Source organism: Embiotoca jacksoni, unplaced genomic scaffold (assembly GCF_022577435.1).
Source record: "Embiotoca jacksoni isolate LCO1_2020_lvr unplaced genomic scaffold, fEmbJac1.0.p SCAF_11, whole genome shotgun sequence".
Taxonomy (NCBI): Eukaryota; Metazoa; Chordata; class Actinopteri; family Embiotocidae; genus Embiotoca; species Embiotoca jacksoni.
The window spans coordinates 16,169,327-16,189,634 of NW_027185241.1; the positions used below are offsets into that span (position 1 = coordinate 16,169,327).

Below are 20,308 nucleotides of genomic sequence, written 5' to 3' on the forward strand. Positions count from 1 at the left end.
AGCATCTTTTATTTTGTAGCTTACACATTTAAGGGCACCACTCACCCATTTGACTTAATATGTCCCTTACGTTTTGATTTTTTAAAAAAATATTCAAATGGAAGTGTTTTTTCCTCATTGTCGTCATGCTAAAAGCAGAGGAGTGAAAGTCCCCTCTTTTTGATCTCAACAGATTATATAAAAGATTTTAACTGTCTGTTTCCACTGAGCTGTTAAACAGTCGCCTTGATAACGCTGCATCCATCTCTCTGCTCTCGTGCCAGCAGTCATTTGCTCGCTGTGTGGGATGCAGAGAGAGCTGTAGTCAAACTTTCAGAGAGCTTCAATCTGTCTTTCTTTCCTCTTCTCAGGAAATATGCACATAAGGCAGCTTCATTTAAAGTTAATTTTATCTAAAACTACAGTCTAATCAACAAGGTAACATTTAGAACAAGTTGTTGACAGTTATCACTATACAAGTGTTTTTAACTCACATACTGAGCATACTTAACTTCAATACTGGCAGCAAACACGATCACTAATGTGCCATTTAAATTCAACTTTAACTTGATTGGATATGCTGTAGGCCATAAAAGGTGACTTTAAACTACTCCACTACATCTATTATCTTCTGTTTGGTTAAAGGCTGATAAGGAGTGGGTAGTCAGCATGACTGTTTATGTTATTTTATTTCTTTATTTGAATTGTGAAAACCAAAAGTCAAGGGAAAAATGGATTGGTATAAAACCTGACATTTACCATGTTCCAGGAATAGTTCCCAAAAAGCTACCATGTAAAATAACTGAAATGCCAAACCATATCCCATTTGTATTCCCTCACTTTTTTACCAGCCACACTAGTTTTATTTAAATTCATGAAAGGCCATGCCTGCAAATGAATGCCTTTTTTCCACTAAGAAAGGGGAAACTTTACTCTTTTACCTCCCAAATTGTAAAATGAAATAAATATAGACAGACAGCTTAGAAAAGGCTCTATTGACACACGTGGCAGTGATTAACAGTGTTTTAAGCCACAATGTATGAAGTGAATGTGTGAAAGAACAGGATGGGCTTGATGTACTCTGATAGCGAAGTGACTTACTGATGGACCCTTGTGTGGAACTGTTAAGCCACGGTGTGCTCAGGCCAGAGGGTTTCTCCAGAGGACCGTTAATTCTTGGACCACAGTGACCTTTTAAAACCGTGATGTCAAGTCAATAATGTCCAACTTTGTCTTTGATGACATGCTGGATTAATAATGACACACTCATGCTCCAGTGAACTTCCAGTGCATGATCTGTAACACCGGTGGGGACTTCACTGCAGGTCCTAATGCACAGCGGCTCTGCTCAGTGTCTCGGTTTAAACAGAGAAAGTCAAGAAATCAAACAGGCTCCCATTTCAAACCTTATCCTGATTTTGCGTAAAGGATACACTGTAGAAAATTTCCTGTGTAATTACAGAGTGTGTTATAAAAGGGAAAGCATAAATTGATGCCTTGTTGAAACTGTTGCTCCGTAAAAGCAAACAGGTTTGCCCTGAAACAAACAACAATAAACTTAACCTTTCCATTATCTTGTATATGTAACGTCATCTTAGAAGTTTAAGATTACATTTCCTCCTTCCTGTCTCCACCCTAGAATTGATTGTGCAGGAATCCTGAAGCTGCGTAATTCCGACATTGAGCTTCGCAAAGGGGAAACAGACATCGGACGTAAGAACACACGTGTGAGGCTGGTGTTTCGTGTGCACATCAACCAGCCCAACGGCCGGACGGTGTCCCTCCAGGCTTCCTCCAACCCTATCGAATGCTGTAAGTCTTAGACACTAACACACACACACACAAACACACACACACACACACACACACACACACACACACACACACACACACACACACACACACACACACACACACACAGAAAGAAAAAAAAAAAATCACAAAATCTGGCATGCTTTTTTTCTTGGCTTTCCACTTAAGCAAAAGGTGGCATCTATTGTTGTAATCCAATAAACAGAGCTACTATTTTACTACCTGCTGGAGCAAATTCAGTGCCTCTGCACCCAGTAAGCTTTATGTGATCAAAGGAATTTGCCAAGGCAATGGATGCATTGTACATGATGCCAAACACACGTGTTATCTATCTCAAATTCACATTTTATGACTGAATGCACACGTTATTGTGGTAAGACTACCCCATTAGCACAGGTTCCACAAAGGTCATTTGCCAGCCCTGGTTTTGGCACGGTTGAATGGGCCCATTGAAAGAAACCTCTGTTTCTTTGTCATTCATTTGTGTATATAGGTGTGATGTTATTTGCACCCAAGGCAGCCAGTTAAAGTTAGATGGTGAGACAGAGCTGGGCATTATAGTTTATGGTCCAAAATAAAGTGGTGGATGTTAATCTGTGTTGGTTCATTTGAAATGGTTCATCATTAGTCAAGATTATTTAGTGAGAATTAGAGTTCCTATGAAATACTTTAATACCTAAAATTAACAGATGAAATAAATCTGTCAGTATATATTTTACTGTATGTCTCTGGCTATGAATCTGGTCACCATATTCCAGAGGTTAAAAGTGACTAGCTTGCCTCATTTCATAGAAAGCAGAGACAGGTGGTTGGCCGAAGGCTGCTAGACGGAAAATAATGAACGAAGGTCTGACCATGAAAATGTTGTTTTGATCAATTGTGCACTTATTTTCAATGTCATTTAAAGAGCAGCTGTTGGCTGAAAACCTCTTAGCTAGGGGTCATGAAATCATCATAATAAAGTTGATAAGCCTGTTTCCCTAACCAAGAACTGCTGTTCTACTGGCCGCGAGCTGGGCTTGTGCTTCTTAGCAGGCGGCGTGATTATGTGGACATTCTGTATTGAAATCCATGTCTTTGTTTCTACTTCATTAGCTCAGCGCTCAGCTCAGGAGCTTCCCTTGGTGGAGAAGCAAAGCATGGACAGTTACCCAGCCACCGGAGGCAAAATGATGCTTCTCAGCGGTCTCAACTTCCTCCCTGAGTCCAAGGTGGTGTTCGTGGAGAAGGCCCAAGGTGAGCTGCAGACCTCCACACTGTGTTTACTGTCCTTCAATTTCCTTTCCTAATATCTCTTTCTAATGTCTCTCTCCTCTCTCTTCCTCAGTTGCGTTCTCTCTGTCTCTCCTCCCGTCAAAATAGACCAAGACTTGCCAGCGAGCCACATGTGGTGTGCATTAAGCCACTATATTTTTAACCAAAGCATATTTACATTTGCTGAAGTTTCCATTGCCTGTTCACTGGTGCTCGCCACAAGTTAAGGAATGAATCACAACCAGAGCATGTGCAACGTCGCTTTCTCTCACTTTCCTCCTCTCCCTCGCTGTCCCTCCCTCCCTCCCTGACTCTCCTGCTTCTGACAGTTAACCCTCTCACTCACTCACTTTCACTAGCTCTCTCTTCCACCATTTCTACCGGACGTTCACGCTGCCTGTCATCGGCACAGTTAATAAGAGGCTATAACTTAATTTGTTCAGATTTTTTTTAGCCGTGTGTTTCCTCCCTGTGTGGGTGGAAGCAACGGTGAAAAAAACCTCTGATCAAGTTCACAGATTGACTGATTATTGTGATCATTTCCTCGATTGCACCCACTAAATCAGAGCAAAGGTCGAGCACAGTCGGACCGTCGAAGTCTATTCAAACACGATGTGGCTGCTGATGAGCAGCAAGTAAGGAAAGACGAGGGAGGAAAATAAAGACTGTCACACATATCTGACGATAGTATCTGCCAATAGATTAATAATGTACTTAAAAATACTCACCTCTTTTTTTCCCCTTCCCAGACCCTAATTCTTAAAAAAAACATAAACACAAAAGATAACCGTAAGAACTGAATCCAACTTCCATGGGCTGAGTGCAACTGGATTATAAGACAAAAAGTAAAAAAAAAAATAGAGAAACTTCCCAATCAGACCGTCAGACCTTTTTTGTCCACAACATTTATGGATGCTTTCACACCTTCACTCTTAAGTTCGGTCTCAACCAAAATAGCAGGAATGAAAGGTGCCTCAGACCAAAGGATCAAACATGGTCCATCAAAAAAGAGGTGCTCTCGGTTCGGATCAAAATTAATCTTTTTATTTTCATTTCATTTGCAGTGTGAAAACAGTTTCAGGATGGTTCAGACTTTCGGAAGAATAACATAAAATTGAGAAGAAAAATGTTTTAAATTGTGGTCACTATTTATCTGTAATTTGGTTCGACAAAGCGATCAAAGCTCAGTTGGAAAAAGGCATAGAAATGCCAAAACTTATGACCTATTATATTTTTGGAGAAGAAAATAAGTGATCGCAACAAAAGGAATTATTCATTTTTCTCAATTCAAACCAAGAAGGGCACCAGTTAAATTGACAACAAGCCAGCATGGATGCAAGCCTTCTACAAACAAATCAATGTTAAGTATAGTGACGCAAGTATGTCATACTAAGTGCATTACTGCATTCACAAAAGTGAAACATAACAAACTGGATCAAATGTAACAAAAACCTGAACCTTGGTTTGGACTTCCAGGTGTAAAAACACCCTAGAAATTACTGACTAAAACATTTATTCTACCATATACTGCTGGAGAAATCAGAATAAATTACAATTAAATAGTCAATCTTACTTCTATTTGAAACAATGTTAACTAATTTAAACACATGTAAATTCACCAACTATTTTAATTTTGATCACCAGGGTTGCATCAAATCAAATCATGGAAAATGTAATTAAGTCATCGTAATATGTGCAGTCGAAAAGACAATGGGATATTTCACATCTCCCCACTCACATTTGAATTGGTTACTGGCAACCATTTAATTTTTGGATGCACCGAAAGTCCTCTGATAATGAATCAAAAGAATCTTGATCAGAAAGTAACAACAGTTTAGAAAACTCCTTCACGTTTGAATCATGTATCACGGGTTCAAAAAAGATCAAAAAACGGAATCACTTTGGCAGGAGAATATATTGTTACTCTTCTCTACTTTGATGTCTCCGTACCTCGCCTCACCCTGTTTGAACGGTCTACTGTGAAGCACATTAGGGGTTAAGGATGCAGCAGCAGCGAGGGGGAGGCTGGATGAACTTGGTGATACGGGGTGTCCCTCCTCCTGGTTTCACTTAGTCATGGAGGGGGATCCCCTGGAGAGGAAAGCCCATACATACACAACACCTTTGCCTCTCCACCCCCTGATATCTCAGACTCCTGACCCCTGCTCAGTTGTATTTCCCTCCCTTCGCCCACTCTTCCTACCTTAATCCTCTGTTTCCTCCTTTCTCTCTATTTTTCACTCCCTGATCCTCATCGTTTTTCTTACCTCTATCCTCGATACCCGCTAAAGACATTAGTCGGCGTGGAGCTCTGCACTAGCGGGATCCCCACACTCGGGCCTGCCATTGACATTTCAGTGGTTTGTTTTCCGTCTCTGTGGTGTCGAGAAGGAGAGAGAGGAAGATCGAAAGAGAGGCTGTCCGTCTGCTACTTAGTCTGCTTTCATGTAAACTTTAATGACCCACCACTTCCAGGGTCTCCTAAGTCAAAAAACCCATTACGGACACACACACACACACACACACACACACACACACACACACACACACACACACACACACACACACACACACACACACACACTCTAAACACACATGCACGCACAGGAACGCACACATCACTCACTAATGGCAACTATGTATGAACGAGTATGAGTGTGGAAAAGTACTTATGTCCCAAATATACTGCAAACTATTGTCTTTTGGCATTTTAATCAGAGAATCCTGCTGTTTCATGATGGTCCTCAGTCTAAAGATTTCTCTGATTGTTGATTTAGAAGGACCAAACTGGGATGAAGAAAAAAAAGAAACCAATAAAATGATAATTATATTACAGATTTATTCTATAACTTTGGTTTTATTTTCCTCTGGAAAAGTTCATGACTAAACGCACCCATGAAATACAGAGCATCGCACCGCAATAATTACTAGTCGCAGACATGTGCTTACACACACAGTAGGACACACATGCGCACGAACAGCCGAGCTCTTTGTACGGCACAACACCAATCACTGCATTTGCCACAGTGGTGACAGCCATTACTGCCGCTGCCATCAAAGGTCAGGACAGCTGCTCACTTTCCAAAATTGACTCTAATAAACACCTTCCAGAAAATTCCACAAATCCTAAAGAGCAACAGACGGGTTTTTTTGAGACTCCCCATCCAACCCGTGTGAATAATTATTTACAGCTGAAATCATCCGAGTTGAGTCAGGGGAAGATCACACACAGCACAAAGGCCTATTAGCGCAAATGAGACAGCTATAAATCATAAATACATGCACTTCTCGAACTGTTTCCATTTGCACTATATTTCTTTTCACAGATGTTGCTGCTTTTAGAGCAAACATATGTATATGGCTGTATTTGATTTGTCTGCTGTGAAACCAACAAAATTAGATATCAATTAATTACCGAGCTCTTAAATAATGTATGCTGTCAACATTTGAGAGAATTTCCCATTAAAAAAGTCCTGTTAAAATTGAGAACACAGACACAGATATGTGTTAAAAAAAATGTCCCCTTGGGGATTAATAAAGTAACTACCTAACAGACGCACAAAAACATGCGCTAGTCCTTGACTGGAGTCTGTGACACTATCCTAAAAGTGAGGAAATAATGACGCAAAACATCAAGTAACATGAATCGTAGATCAGTGAAAATTATATTTACAATTTCAAGGCCAAAAGTAAATAATAAACCTGTTTACATATTTGTGTTGTTAAATAAGGTTGACTTTATAAGATAATACAGTAGTGTGCTGAAATATAATACAAATGAAGGGCAGTCGCTTCAGTCTGTGAGGGACAATTAATAAATCTATTTTTTAGGAACATAGACAAATAGAAGACATGCATGTGTTTATCTTAACCTGCCGTAATGTTAAATCATACTTTCACTGTGTTTATCTACTTCCAGCTTCCCCCCCTTCTCCCTGTGTTGTTTTGATTGTCTGTCTATTCCCCCCCGAGACGTCCCCCAGTATCAAATGAGCAGAGCTCGTCGCTGTAGCCACAGCGGGAAACCTTAATGCGCCTTGAAAAATAATTACTTCTACTTTTTAAATGCCACGTCCATCCCCACTGCTCCACTTCATCACCCTCAGGATAACTGATGCAAACTCTGTGCATCCACTGCGTGTGTGTGTTTGTTGTTGTGTGTGTACCCACTGTGGCTGCTAGCCCGCGGGCCTGTTTGCGTTGTTCAGTAGGAAGTGTTTTCAGTGAGTCATCCACAAAGGATTCCCTGTAGAGGGGTGAAACGGAAAAGACAAGACCCTCAAATTATAGATGGAGAGATGAGGAAGAGGAGAGGAAGACTTTCTTAGAAATTCTGCTTGTGGCCTTGTGAGAAATCTGAGCATAGAAATTGTCGTGCATTCTAACCTAATGTTGACTCTGGTTTAATGAATGAAAGCTAAGTGTAGAATCAATTTTCACTCATCCCCAAAAAAGGTTTGATTTATTTCATGTGACTTTCATAGAACGCAATTTATTCCATCATTGGATTAATCAACATCCTCGTGCTTTTTTAGACCACACATAGTAGAGAGAGCAAGCCAATCAGTCTGTAGCGAGATAATGATAGACTGAAGAAACCCTGATTCCATATTTTTGTTTCTGTTGCAGTCTCAGCATTCTTTCAACAGTAATTATTCAGACGAGTATCTAAAGTAAAGAATGTCCTCATGGCAGAGCCGCAATGAGGGCAAACTTTCCATCTTCTTTTGTATTGTTGTGCTCGGTTCAATTTGTCTGGTATTTTCATTCTGTCTATGTGTTTTCTGTCAGTTTTTTGGTTTGCCCAAACCGCTCCTTTGGCACGGGAGTAGGAAGACATACCTGTCGCACCTATTGCAGTGTGTGTTCTGGCTTGCCCTGCTTTCCGTCCATGGAATGAGTGCTGGAGGCAGGGAGAGAGAGAGAGAGAGAGGAGAGAGAGAGAGAGAGAGAGAGAGAGAGAGAGAGAGAGAGAGAGAGAGAGGGAGAGAGAGAGAGAGAGAGAGAGAGAGAGAGAGCTGGGGAAAGCCTACACTCTGACTCAGAGGGGAGGTAAGGGAATTCCCTGGTGAGCTGGATAGTTTTTACATCTGGTCAGATTGGAGCGTTGCCTGGAGCTCAGCATCACCACACAGCCTGGTCTGCAGTGGGGAGAGTGGGGAGAGGGCTGCGGAGAGACTTCAGAGCTATAGTATCATCTGTAACATCAGGACAGTATAGTCCACTACAACACTCCGAGGCTATTGTTCTTGTCGTGTGAAGACTCCTCAGCTGAAATGTTTGGATATTCTTACCTTCCTGGTTTGCGGAGGCACGGCCTTGCAGACGATGATCTGACCTGTTAGAGTTCATTCACAGACTGTTTACACTCCGTTGAACGCTTCTACCTCGGGCAAGTCTAAACACCAGACAGACTGGTCGATGTGTTGCACTTCTAGCGGTTTGTCTAGACTGTCCTCTGCCTTTAGGCGAGGATAACCTTGATCATGTTGGTTCATGGTTTTGGCACTGTGGCAGGATAAGGTCGACCTCCACCCTTGCTTCAGGCTAGATATTTGAGAAATTATGGTCTCATTAGAGTGGCACACAGTAATATTTCCAAATCAATCATGATTTATAACTGTTATAGGAGATTAACCACTCATCCTCCTATGCTCAAATGAAGGCATTGCACACCTAAAGTCGTGCCTGTTATTAGAAAAGGGGTCAACAGGGCAAATAGAAGAGCGAACCATAACACACAGTACTGGTAGAGGTGACATCAGTTCGGCTGTATATTCAAACCTACAGTATCAGATTCAGTTACAGTGTAAAGCAACTGAAAGCCTCTCACTCTTCAACTTTCTGATTCTTTAGAATGTGAATTGTTCTAATGGTTTAGTGATTGAGTGGGCAGTCCACCATTTTGGATGCAAATTGTGTAAGAAAGCAAGACATATGCTCCTACTAAGAAATCCGTTAGACCTTGTTCAGTCTGCCAGCCCAAATACATTTTGTCCATATCGAAATGTATCCCGATTGATTTTTAAAAGTCTGAACACTAAAAAAAAAAACACGTGAAATAAGTTTCTGCAAACCAGATCCAAAACACATTTGGAGATTGTTTGTAAAGCAATTCCAATCGAATTTCGACAGATGCGTCTCGGCGCACTCCGCTGGCTCAGAACCGTTTTCTTGCGTCCCTCTTAACACGACACACAGTGACAACGTCATTTTCAGAGTGAGCAGAATCTATGCTACCGCTAGCAGAGCGCTATCAGAGAATGGAGATGTTGGCGCTATGAAAGACATTGAGAACAACAGTCCGTGGACAGATGCTGAAGTACATTTTCTGCTGGCACTTCGCTTCCACGTTGGAAAGCCGCGACACCAGCGTAGCTATGCATACGTTGTTACCACAGCAACCCATGCAAATACATTGGTGATGTCTGGGCAAACCAAATCCGATCTGCTCACTTGCAAATAACAGTGCGGACCGTCTGTCCTAAAGATCTGATTTGAGAAACAATTCTGATTTGCCTGCAGTCTGAACAAAGCCTTAGATCGTACCAGGAAGATGTCTAGATTGTCCTGCAGCGTCCACCTTCTCTTCAGACTTGTGTCTGAACACGTCATAGCCAGATATACCTTTCATATCAGTGAGAGACGATTGCCCTTTCTGGGGCAGGTCTGAAATTGTTTTGCCTCCTATATGATAAGAGTGATATACCCTGGTGAAATGTGGCTCAATGTGTCCCATTTAGCTTTAAGCTTTTAAAAAGATACCCCCAAAAAGTCTGTACCTGCACTCCTCTTCACCATATGTTCAGTTTGAGAGTTTGTAAGTACAAGTCTTGCACTGACTCTGGCAACACGCCACTGACAGCAACCGGTTTTAATGTGTTCCTTGTGAACGCGAGGCATTCTACAAATATTATAATGTACAAGTGTGGAGGATCCTCCGGCCATTATCCTGAATCTTTAGATCCTCTTCAGACTCAATGCCACACAGCTGGACTTGTGATAAAAGGATGAAATTTCACTCTACTGACCGTCATCCCCCTCAGCCTGCGCCTCCGCAGGTCAAGTCGGCTCACGCTTTCCCTGTTATACACAAAGAATAACTCACTTCCTGACCATAAACCCATCATAAATCTGCTGCCAAGTCATCATTTATACGGAAGCCTCTCGATCCGAAGCAGACCCACATTTTTCCAATTTCACCAGGTTTCAGATTGGCAGCAGCCAGGTGCTTGAGAGGGGAAAGCAGCTGTACCTTCAGGATCAGTCCTGGTGGGAATCCCTTTGGCCTCTCGGCTCTATTGCGCCTCATTGGACAACAAGGTTATTGCTGTGAAAATGTGTGTTAAATTACTTAATCATTTGCATTCAAGGTAGCAGCAGCAGAGGGGTAATAAAACAGAAAATAAAGTTGACGTGTAAACAGGAAAGAGAGAAAAATACTCCTGAAAAATCATCTCTGGAAAGCAGACTGTTCCAAAATATGTCTGGTTTGTTTCACAAGACAACCTCCACAATTAAGAATATGAATCATATTTTCCATTATGAAAAATACTGCAGTGAACTTTCTCTGGTCAGTGGAAGCTGCTGTGCACTACACAACGCTTTTTAGGAGGAATAATCATCTCTGGCTGTCAGTGTAAAACAAGAAAGAGCCAAAGCCTTTAAGTTCATTGTGAGGTCAAATATATCACTTAGTCAGCTATGTGGAGCTCCAGATTTGGAAAGTAGAAATAAAACCCAAGAAAAATTATTGCCTAAAAATTAGAGCTGCTGCATGAAACAGTCGTTTGCCATTTGAGGAGGTGGAGCTTCAAGTCTCTACATATTATTATTAACTGTAGCCAATGAAAATATTATAAACAAGGGGATTTGTTTATTTTTTGAGTACAAGATTTACTATAACAGCAACACTTGCCAGGTTTGTCACCAGGCACACAACATTTTGTGTTGTCAAGAAGTGAAAGAGGCCATGACTCGGAGAAGCCTCACCCTCCATGCGGTCTCATTGCCTGATGAATAAGTGCGTTGTCCTGCTCGTCTGGTGTTTGTGGATCTCATTTGCTCAAGTGAGTCATGTAGAGCAACAGACAGACTGTCGGTTTACCTTTGAGCAGAAAGCCTAAAAATAAATGCGTGCTTGTATTTGTCGGTGTGCCTGCACGTGTCCATTCATCCGTGTTTAACGGTGATGGGATTTTACCAAGACTTCTCCAGATACAGCTCCTATATGACGCCTATTGTTTTCTGCTTCCCCCTCTTATAATTCAAGTTGAAGGCTAAAACAAAAGTAAAGGATACTGTGGCTTGCGTGTGTGCATGTGCGTGCGTTACGCGTGGGCGGAGGTGGAGGAGGTGTTGTCGGGAACAGAAGCGTTTTGCAGATGTTGCAGGGAAGAAGGAGCGAGCGGAAAGTTCTGTGGTTATCAGTCGTACGGTGCTCTCTGACACGCAGAGGTATGCCACAGGTGGCCGCGTCCCAGTTCGATTTTACATTTAGTTTTACTGAGTCGGAGTGAAAGGTTTGCTGGAACAAAGTGTTTTAGAGGTCTAAAAGGTGAGAGAAAAAGATCAAGAGGACGCTAGAGAGAAACAGAGGAGGAAAAGTTAGAAAAACACGGTAGAGGTTGGGGTTGACGTCGTAGTCTAAGGTTCCCCTCTTGGAGTGTCTCCCAGAGCGGAGGTGGGTGAGATTCCCTCTTGGTTCCCCGAGACGTAACATGAGGAACGCTCATCCCTGTCTGTCTCTGTCTCTCTCCTTTTCTCTGACCTTCTCTCTGTCTGTGCTCCCTCTAATTGCCCTTCCATACTCTTTTCAACTCCGCAGCTTTACGTGTGCCTCGTTCTTTTGTTGCATCTCAATCGCCTGCCATGTGCACAGGATCATAGCCATGGTCGTTAGAGGCATATCCCTGCTACTATCCCCAGCCGTCCACTTCATCTCCATCACGGCGAGGCACATTTCTCCATATGCAACTCTTATTTCCCCCAGTTCAGATAGAAAGCCCTTATCTGATCGCCGCACCGTCTGTTTTTCTCCTCCCCTCTGTTTTAATACGACCATTTTGGGAAGATATATCTACTGATGTTCACTCTGAATAATAAAGCTGACCACCCGCCCCCACCACCACATCTCACAAATAATAAGCCAACCGTGACTGGAATCCTTTTTTCTTTCACTCACCGCATGATGTGAAAAACATTGTACTTGGGGAGAAAAAAACTAAATAAGGGTTTTACATCTGCCAGAGCTGCAGGACTTCTGCTCTTTGGAAACTGACTGATTATCTTATCTGGTGGCTTCCTCTCTTGAAGCCTGTTTCAGCAGCAGCTTTACCACTGTGTTCATACTGTAAGCTGCTGCTCACACCCACTAAAATATAGTAGCCGTGCCACAGTGCCCATGCCATTGGCTCACATGGTGTGCCACTGACACAAAGGCTGTTCTGTGTCACTTCTATTTCAGACAGCCGTAATGACTCATCGGTTCTGAAGAAAAAAAAGAAAAAAAAACGGCACTGTGGTCGGTGCTGATTGCCCTAACAGAGCCCAGAGCGTCTGTTCGCAAAGGTGTGGCATGAAATCACAGAGAAAACGCAAAGAATGCGAGCTGAGCTTCTACAGGCTCACCAACAGCTGCAGTAGCTCACAGGCCCTTTTATTGTGCTGCAGCGAGGGAAGCCTCTTTGAAAAGAATGAAAGCTGACACTAGAAATAAGGAAGAAAAAGGCCCAACATTTATGCATTGTGTAAGAGAGTATTCAGCCCCTGTTGAAGATCAGATTCAAAAGAGGCCAGGTTGTCATGAACAATACTTTTCAGAGACTTAGAAAAGCAGCATATTCTCGCATTTTAGATGTTGGAACCGGCAAATACTTTCCATTTTTCTTTGATAAAAAACACCTAATTCTTTATCTATCAGTACGGTGCCCTTTTCATTATGCGTTATGGTGGGGGTCGGGGTGGCAGCACGGCTGACAAGAACACTGGTCAAAAAAGTTGTCTCAGTCCTTGGACTCACTGGGGATAGTGGTGGAGGGATGAACACGGAGCAAGGTACTGGCCATAATGGACAATACCATCCACCCTCTCCACAACATCCTGGCAGCTAACTATCTAACTAAATGCTCAAACCCTCTTCCACCGCTACTGTCTTCTTCTTTGCTGATACGAGTGTCATCCGTAGGTTGTAGCCCCTCCACCTTCTGTATGGAGCTGCAGTTCATGCTGAACCACACTAAATATTGTATTTTACTTTGTTAACAGATGGCCATCATCTGTGGGAGACAGAAGCCAAAGTTGACAAGGACTCTGTCAAATCTGTAAGTGCGCCTCACCTCCATGGCTTATTTGAAACGATCCTGCCGTCCTCAGCCTCATCCTCCCTTGAGACTTTCTCCTTTCCTCTCTCTGTCTCCTCCTCATCTGTCCTCTGTAATGATGTAACCTTTGCTCAGGTGTTACAAATTGCAACATAGACAATGATGATTAGCCGATGCAATCCTGAACGGAATTTTCACCAAAATGTCTTTACCCTCGTGGAAGTAAACACACGGCTGTCGTATTTATTTTTGCATTTAATGCGCAGAAACCCACGAGTGGGTTACAAAATGGAAGCATAAACATACACACATAGACACACACACACACACACACACACACACACACACACACACACACACACACACACACACACACACACACACACACACACACGCACGCACAGCACACCCCTCTGAGCATAGCCAGACGTTTAGTTCACAGTGAAGTGTTGTGGTGTGGTGAGCTGGGCTTAAACACCTCGTCTGTGCCGGGATCTTGCAGCCAAGAGTGGATCACACCCCAGCTTTTACCTGCTGCTTTTCATGAGGGCCGTAATGAGAAAATAAACCAGGGTGCTCGTTTTACCGACGTTCAGTCACACATTCAGATTGTGTTAATATAAAACTGAGCTAAAAAAAAAAAAAAAAAAAAAAAAAATCGTCAGCAGAGGGAATGAAGCAAATGTTGTTGTACGTGTCACAGAAAGCTGCCTGTGCTCTGGAGTTAATTAAGATTTTGTTAGTGCTGCTTTTAGTGTGCAGACTCAAGCACAGGGTCTGTGCAAACCTGCTCGCCTGTGCATGATGACAGTATGTTTTGAATTGCCGATGCCTTTCATCAGCGGCGACCCATCCTCCCCCTCTTTTTTTGTAAACTAACCGAGGCCATTCACACTCGAGCCCAAAATAAACACTGTGCATCTAAATGCTGCAACTTCAGGATGTTTTTCTTCCTGCTGTCGCTGTTTTTTTTCACTCAGGTAAATGACCTGGTTGCATCAGGAGGGTAAATATGGACTCTGGTGTTTTAATTGCTCTTTAGGGCTGGCTGATGTGCTGTGGCTGGAGTCCCACATACTGGAAAATTAGCGGGTGTGCAAGGCTCGGCCGGGAGTGCTGGTATGGGGAGGCGGCGTTGATAAAAGACAAACACTACAGTGTGTTTATATGTAGATCTAACAAACACGTATAGGGAGGGACATCGAGAGAACTGGCCTTACTCTTATGTCAGTTGCAACCAGACCACTTTAAAGTGCTCCAGTCTGCCTGCCTGACTGTGTTTTTATTGCCGTCTAGAGTGTGCTAATTTTCGTTGGTTGGGATGGAGAGGGGAAAGCCATGAGCATGCACACACTTAACACACTCAATCAGCCACCTGCATGTTTTCTTTGTCATCATCTGGAGGGCAGACTGGGGCTGAGCTCACCTCAACAAGGACACACACACACACACACACACACACACACACACACACACACACACACCTCCCTCCATACACAGCGATGACCCACAAAAACCTGCTTCCTGTCAAAGCTCCCCATTCTGTCCTGTTTAGACCTACATGAGGGTGACAGCTATCCCAGGAATTGGATACAAACACAGAGACAAATTTCTCCCTGTTCCCTTCAGAAATAAAGTCCGTCCAGACTTGCCGTGGGTCTTGCGGGTGGGCTGGGGGTGGGGGGGTGGTACAGGCGAGCCTTCCCATAGGAAGGCGCGGCTGTGCAAACAAATAAGCCGGCTACCTTTCGTCTCTGCTGCTGTATGGGGAAACAGCTAAAGCCCTGGGGTTTTCCTCAGAGACAAACATGGGCACTGGACCAACCTCATGGGCTCTACTGCTGCATCTGCACCGTCCATACGAGCTCATTTAGACCAGTCTCCTGGTCCAGCCTCTTGGAAACAGTATCCTAACGGCAGGCCAGCTGCAAAATAAACAGAAATGTTGATTAACCTCGTAAACCCCCACAGGGTCTCAGTCATTATAAACTCACACTGTGCAGCCAATCTTTCAAATACACTGAAGTTCATTATATAAATTTCAGTACACTTTGGGCTGAATCTGAGAAAGACTTATAAGATATCCTGAAGGATTTTGTAAACCTTGTCGAATAAATGCTAATTAAGTGGAAATAAAAGGAGTAACTTGGTCGTTAAAGGGTTCATTTGTTGCAGAAAGTCTATGACATGAAATCAAATACAACAAAATGACTTATCTGGTGAAGGTGAAACATCTTTTTTGTGTCTCATTTGTGTTTCAGAGTACTGTTATTGTGGAGATCCCACCGTACAGGAACCAGAGGATATCCAGCCCGGTGCCGGTGAACTTCTACGTCTGCAACGGCAAGAGGAAGAGGAGCCAATACCAGCGCTTCACCTACCTGCCTCCAAACGGTAATCATCATCGCCACCCTTTTTAATTCCCAGTGACACACATGCTTTGCACAAGCTGCAGTCATCATTTTGAGTATTTCTTTAAGTCTTGACATCCATCTACTGTAGTTTACTTCAGCCATCAACGTGTCATGTGAAATCCGTGGCCGTTTTTTTTTTGTTTTTTTTACTTTACGCTTGGCAACACTTGGCTGCAGCCCGTGAGTGAGAGCAGAAGATGGGAGGTGTGTTTATTCTGTAGTGAAAGCGCGTTCCCCAGCCATGAGGTGTACCCGCTGAGTGACAGAGCCTCCGAGCGCTGTTGATGCGGAGAAGTCAATCTCCAGGCGACCTGACTTTCACACCCCGCCTCGCACAATGCCCCCCTGGTTCACCACCTATGATCTGACAAATACGCACACACACACACACACACACACACACACACACACACACACACACACACACACACACACACACACACACACACACACACAACATCTCATCAGCCAGTGCTTTGCAGTGCAGTGCTCATTCATGTAGCAACCTGAAAGCCCAGGAATACCTCTCTGCGTGTTTATCATGTGCCCCTGGCCTCAGTGTTTATGGATGGCCTTCACATTGGAATTTAAAGAATGTATTGGTGCGAGTTGAGAGTTCAGCCTCAGAAGTACATCGTGAGTTATTTACTTTTCACAGTAGGCACAGGTGAAATATCAGCTTTGGTATCAGCTTCCAGCATCCCGCTAGAATAATGTTATTTCATTTCGTATGTATCCAGACGCAGTTGAATAAGCATGTTAGCTTTTCTTTCAGCAAAACAACTCTCCTCATTCAAGGTGCACTGAAGCACTTTAGAGTTTCTGAAGACACTGAACAACTAATCTGGCTGTAAAGACAATAGTAGCTGGAGGCAGGTTTAGTGATGCCACTGCCAGAGAATAGTCTGGCTGCACCCATATATCATTCTGTTATAGGGGGGAAAAAAATGCTCAGGCTTGTTTGTATTTTTAATAAACCAGTTACAATTATCTTGGCTAGCGCTACGCCCAGAATGCAGCCATAGTGGTCTTGCAAAATAGGCTTGTTTTGGTGGAACATTTAAAAGTAGGGAGCCTTGACTGTCACATAAAAGTGGACGTAGTGTCCAGGTCTGAAAAGTGAGGCCAATGCAGCAATGCATTAAACTGAAATTGCACCGATTGCTGCTCTGGGCTGGCTCCAAAATAGCCACTGGCTCCATAGACTCCCATTCAACTTCTGTCATGAAATACAAAGTCAATACATTATTTTTTACACAAGTCATGCTGGTGTCCATTCGCTAAAATCACCCCTTCTTATTAGTTTGCTGTTGGTCTAACTGAAAATAATCCTATAATTAATTGGATATTAGGCTTCAAAAAGTGGTATGTTGTGGGGCATGTCTGTTTGATTGACAGGTCTGTGGTGCAGTCAGGTTTCTGCTATAACTGGGCGGGTGTACTGTCTTCGGGTTGTCAGTCAGATCCACCGCTCGCTCCTCCCCAGCTCGTCGTAATATGGTCACTTCTGGCTCCAAAATAGCAAGACCCCGACGGCCGAAATGTCTCAAGGCTTCAGAACGGTAGCTCACAAACCAACGGATGATGTCACAGTTGGGGGAGGTGAGTCCTAGCATTAAAATGGCTAAATCACTGCAAAAGGCTGAAAAGAACCAAGCAGGTCTGCCTTTGTGAATACTTTCATTTTCAGCATGTAGGTTGCTGCCTGGAGGTTGTTATTGTTGTAGTTTCCTGTTGCGATGGGGATTTCGATAAAGGTAGGAGGAGAATGTCAACTGACGTAGTCGGCCAATGGCAAACTTTATACTAACGTCTACATCGGGTGAGCCAGGCTAGTGATGCTCCAACACCCTCATTGTCTCAGCTGGTTTAAGGATTCCAACCACCAACCGTGCATTTGCAACACCTGCCTCCCCTTCATAATAACTGGTGAAATCCATTAGGATCCAAACAATGGGATCTTGTTTTCATTGATCAGCGCTTAATGGGTCTAATGCTTCTGGGATTGCATGCGTTGTGTTTTAAATCTACAAGTGTTAATCAGATGTGACATTTAGATTATCAGCAGATGTATTTACGACCACAGGAGACAAGCGATCGGGATTTTGGATGAGGCTCTGAGAACGAGTCGAGCACAGCCCTATTTGGAGATGCCTGGTGATGTGATAAACAGGTGCATTGTGGCTAAATGGACCGATGTAGGAGAGACAAACTGTGGCCAAATATACCCTTCCCATTTAGTATTCTGTACTTCCACATAAAAAGAGACACAGAAAGATATGTAGCGGCTTCTCATCCTCCGCTGTGCATCTCTAAGTCATTTCCCTAAGCATAAACACAGCTCTCATTAAAAGATGACTTGTTGTGTTCTCTCTGTTGCTGCCAAGTGAACCACAAGTACAGTGTGGACCACACAGGCAGCGCCCATGTCTTGTCACAGCAGCATAATTAACTCATACATTTTGCAGCCAACGAGAGCATGAATCACACGTTATCGAGTTCTATTTTTAATATTTAGCACTCTTTTGCAGGCACATTTTAAAAAATAATATCATATTTCTGAAAAGAAATACTCAGCATTTCAATCAGAGAGTTGAGTATTAAAACTGCTGGATAACAGCCGAAGGAGGAAAATGTTCCATGTGAAACGACAACATTTGCAAATTTTTGTACCACTGAAACAAGCCAGAGAGATTTGATGGCTGCGTGATAGGCTCATTTATCATCACACAGTTTTAGGGCCATTGTTTTATTAGACAAACGTATCAATGATCTGGCAAAATGTTTTCTTCTTTTCATTTCTTATCCATGATGCGAGCCTGCATGGAGACAAATGATTGCTTGTTGCTTTAAAAGAAGACTGTATAGAGGTTATAATTAGCATAAACAGAAATCCTCGTCAAGCTGTTTGCTTTTGAAGGTTTCAGTGTGTGTGTGTCAACGGGTAGCCAGGTACTCCGGGTGGGTTGGGGGAGGACACACACACACACACACACACACACACACACACTGTTGTCAACACTTTTCTTGCTCATTCGTATGAAAAGACTCTTCCGGCCCGACGTCCCACTTCAAGCACAGTTGTGGTCGCTGACGTTGTTTAGAGAGAACATTTCTTTCACACTCTGGTGTCTGCTCACCTATAAAAAGGCAAAACCAACCCTTAAAATAGACTGACTTGTTTGAAACAGCAGAAGGAGGAAGCAAACACTCTCTGGGACACAGATGCTAGTGAAAACCACCTTTATTTTCCATTCAGGTCATGTGACCACCTTGTTATTCTTTGACGCTAACGCAAATGTGGCTGTGCATCGACGCCTGCAGTTAAGGAACCAAACACATCGGAAGAAAAGTTTCACTACTCTGCATGCACTCCTAAATAAATCAAGACATGTTATTTCAGTATTATTAAATGCAAGCAGATTTGATCTGTTCTCAGTCTCGCCCAGACTCCTGTGTGAATTATAACATATTATTATCAGATGTCATGTGTCGCGGAAACGCAGTTGTTCTCACTCATTGGAGCTAACAGACAAAAATCAGCTTCAGTGATTTTAGCAGAGAGCTGCTGTTGTCCTGTTGAAACATACTCATGCCTGGTGAAGGAAAAACAGGATTTGAAATGTGTCATTAGCACTGTACACTTACAGGATGTCAGAGTGTGCATGAACAAAGCAATACCTCACTCAAAATTCCGGGAATAAAAAAACTTCAGGTTAAGTTCCACAGAATCCTTTACTGTGTTTGGCTGCAGCTCAGATGGTTGAGCGGGTTGCCCACTAGTCTTAAGATGGGCGGTCCAATCCTCAGTTCCTCCTGTCTACATGGCGAAGTGTCCTTACGCATGACACAGAAACCAAGATTGCTTCTGATAGTAGACAAGCACCTAACATGGGAAGCAAATTGTAAAGTGCTTTTAGACTTTAGAGCACGAAGGTTGAAAAATCTCTATAAGTACAGACAGCAACATAAGGATTTGTTTTTTTAGAATTTAAAAAGTAAAAAAAAAAAAAAGTTAAATACAGAAGTACCCAACAGTTAAGTCAACATTTTGGAGCTGAAAATGAGGGGGATCTGCCTTCAGCCAGTGAATGAAGAGGACATTGTCTGATACCATCAGCAGCATTCGTGGTCCAAGCCTAAAGTGCTTGTCTTTGATGCTGAGATGGACATCCAGCACGACTGTCGTTGTCTGGCTCCCAGAATGAGCCTCGCTTTTCCGAGCTCCCTTCCAATCATTCTTGCGTGAGTAGAGACGTGACGTGTTGCTCCTCAAATAAGAAACAGTTTTCACCAACCACATTAAACAACAAATGCCGCAAAAGAAAAAGTGCTGGCAATGACCGAAGCTCGGGCGAAGAACTTCTCGGAACCCCTTTATTTTTACAGGCCGTTTGGAGATTCCTCTGTAATATCAAGTTCTATTCTTAACGGGTGCTCGCTCCCCCCGTCTCATTGGTTTGTGGTCGGTGAGCAGGGAGAGCTAGAAACATGTTCTGTGACACATACAGGAAAAGTTAATGAACC

At 43.1% G+C, this 20,308-nt stretch overlaps 1 protein-coding gene across 1 annotated transcript in view; it reads left to right on the top strand.

Moving 5' to 3' along the window:
- The window catches only part of LOC138194540 (nuclear factor of activated T-cells, cytoplasmic 1-like), a 62,173-nt gene that overhangs the window by 17,808 nt on the left and 24,057 nt on the right, over positions 1-20,308 (top strand). Inside the window, exons 5-8 of the mRNA XM_069143353.1 lie at positions 1,619-1,791; positions 2,887-3,027; positions 13,312-13,367; positions 15,629-15,761. Coding sequence (XP_068999454.1) covers positions 1,619-1,791; positions 2,887-3,027; positions 13,312-13,367; positions 15,629-15,761 — 503 coding nt within the window. The remainder of the gene's footprint in view (positions 1-1,618; positions 1,792-2,886; positions 3,028-13,311; positions 13,368-15,628; positions 15,762-20,308) is intronic.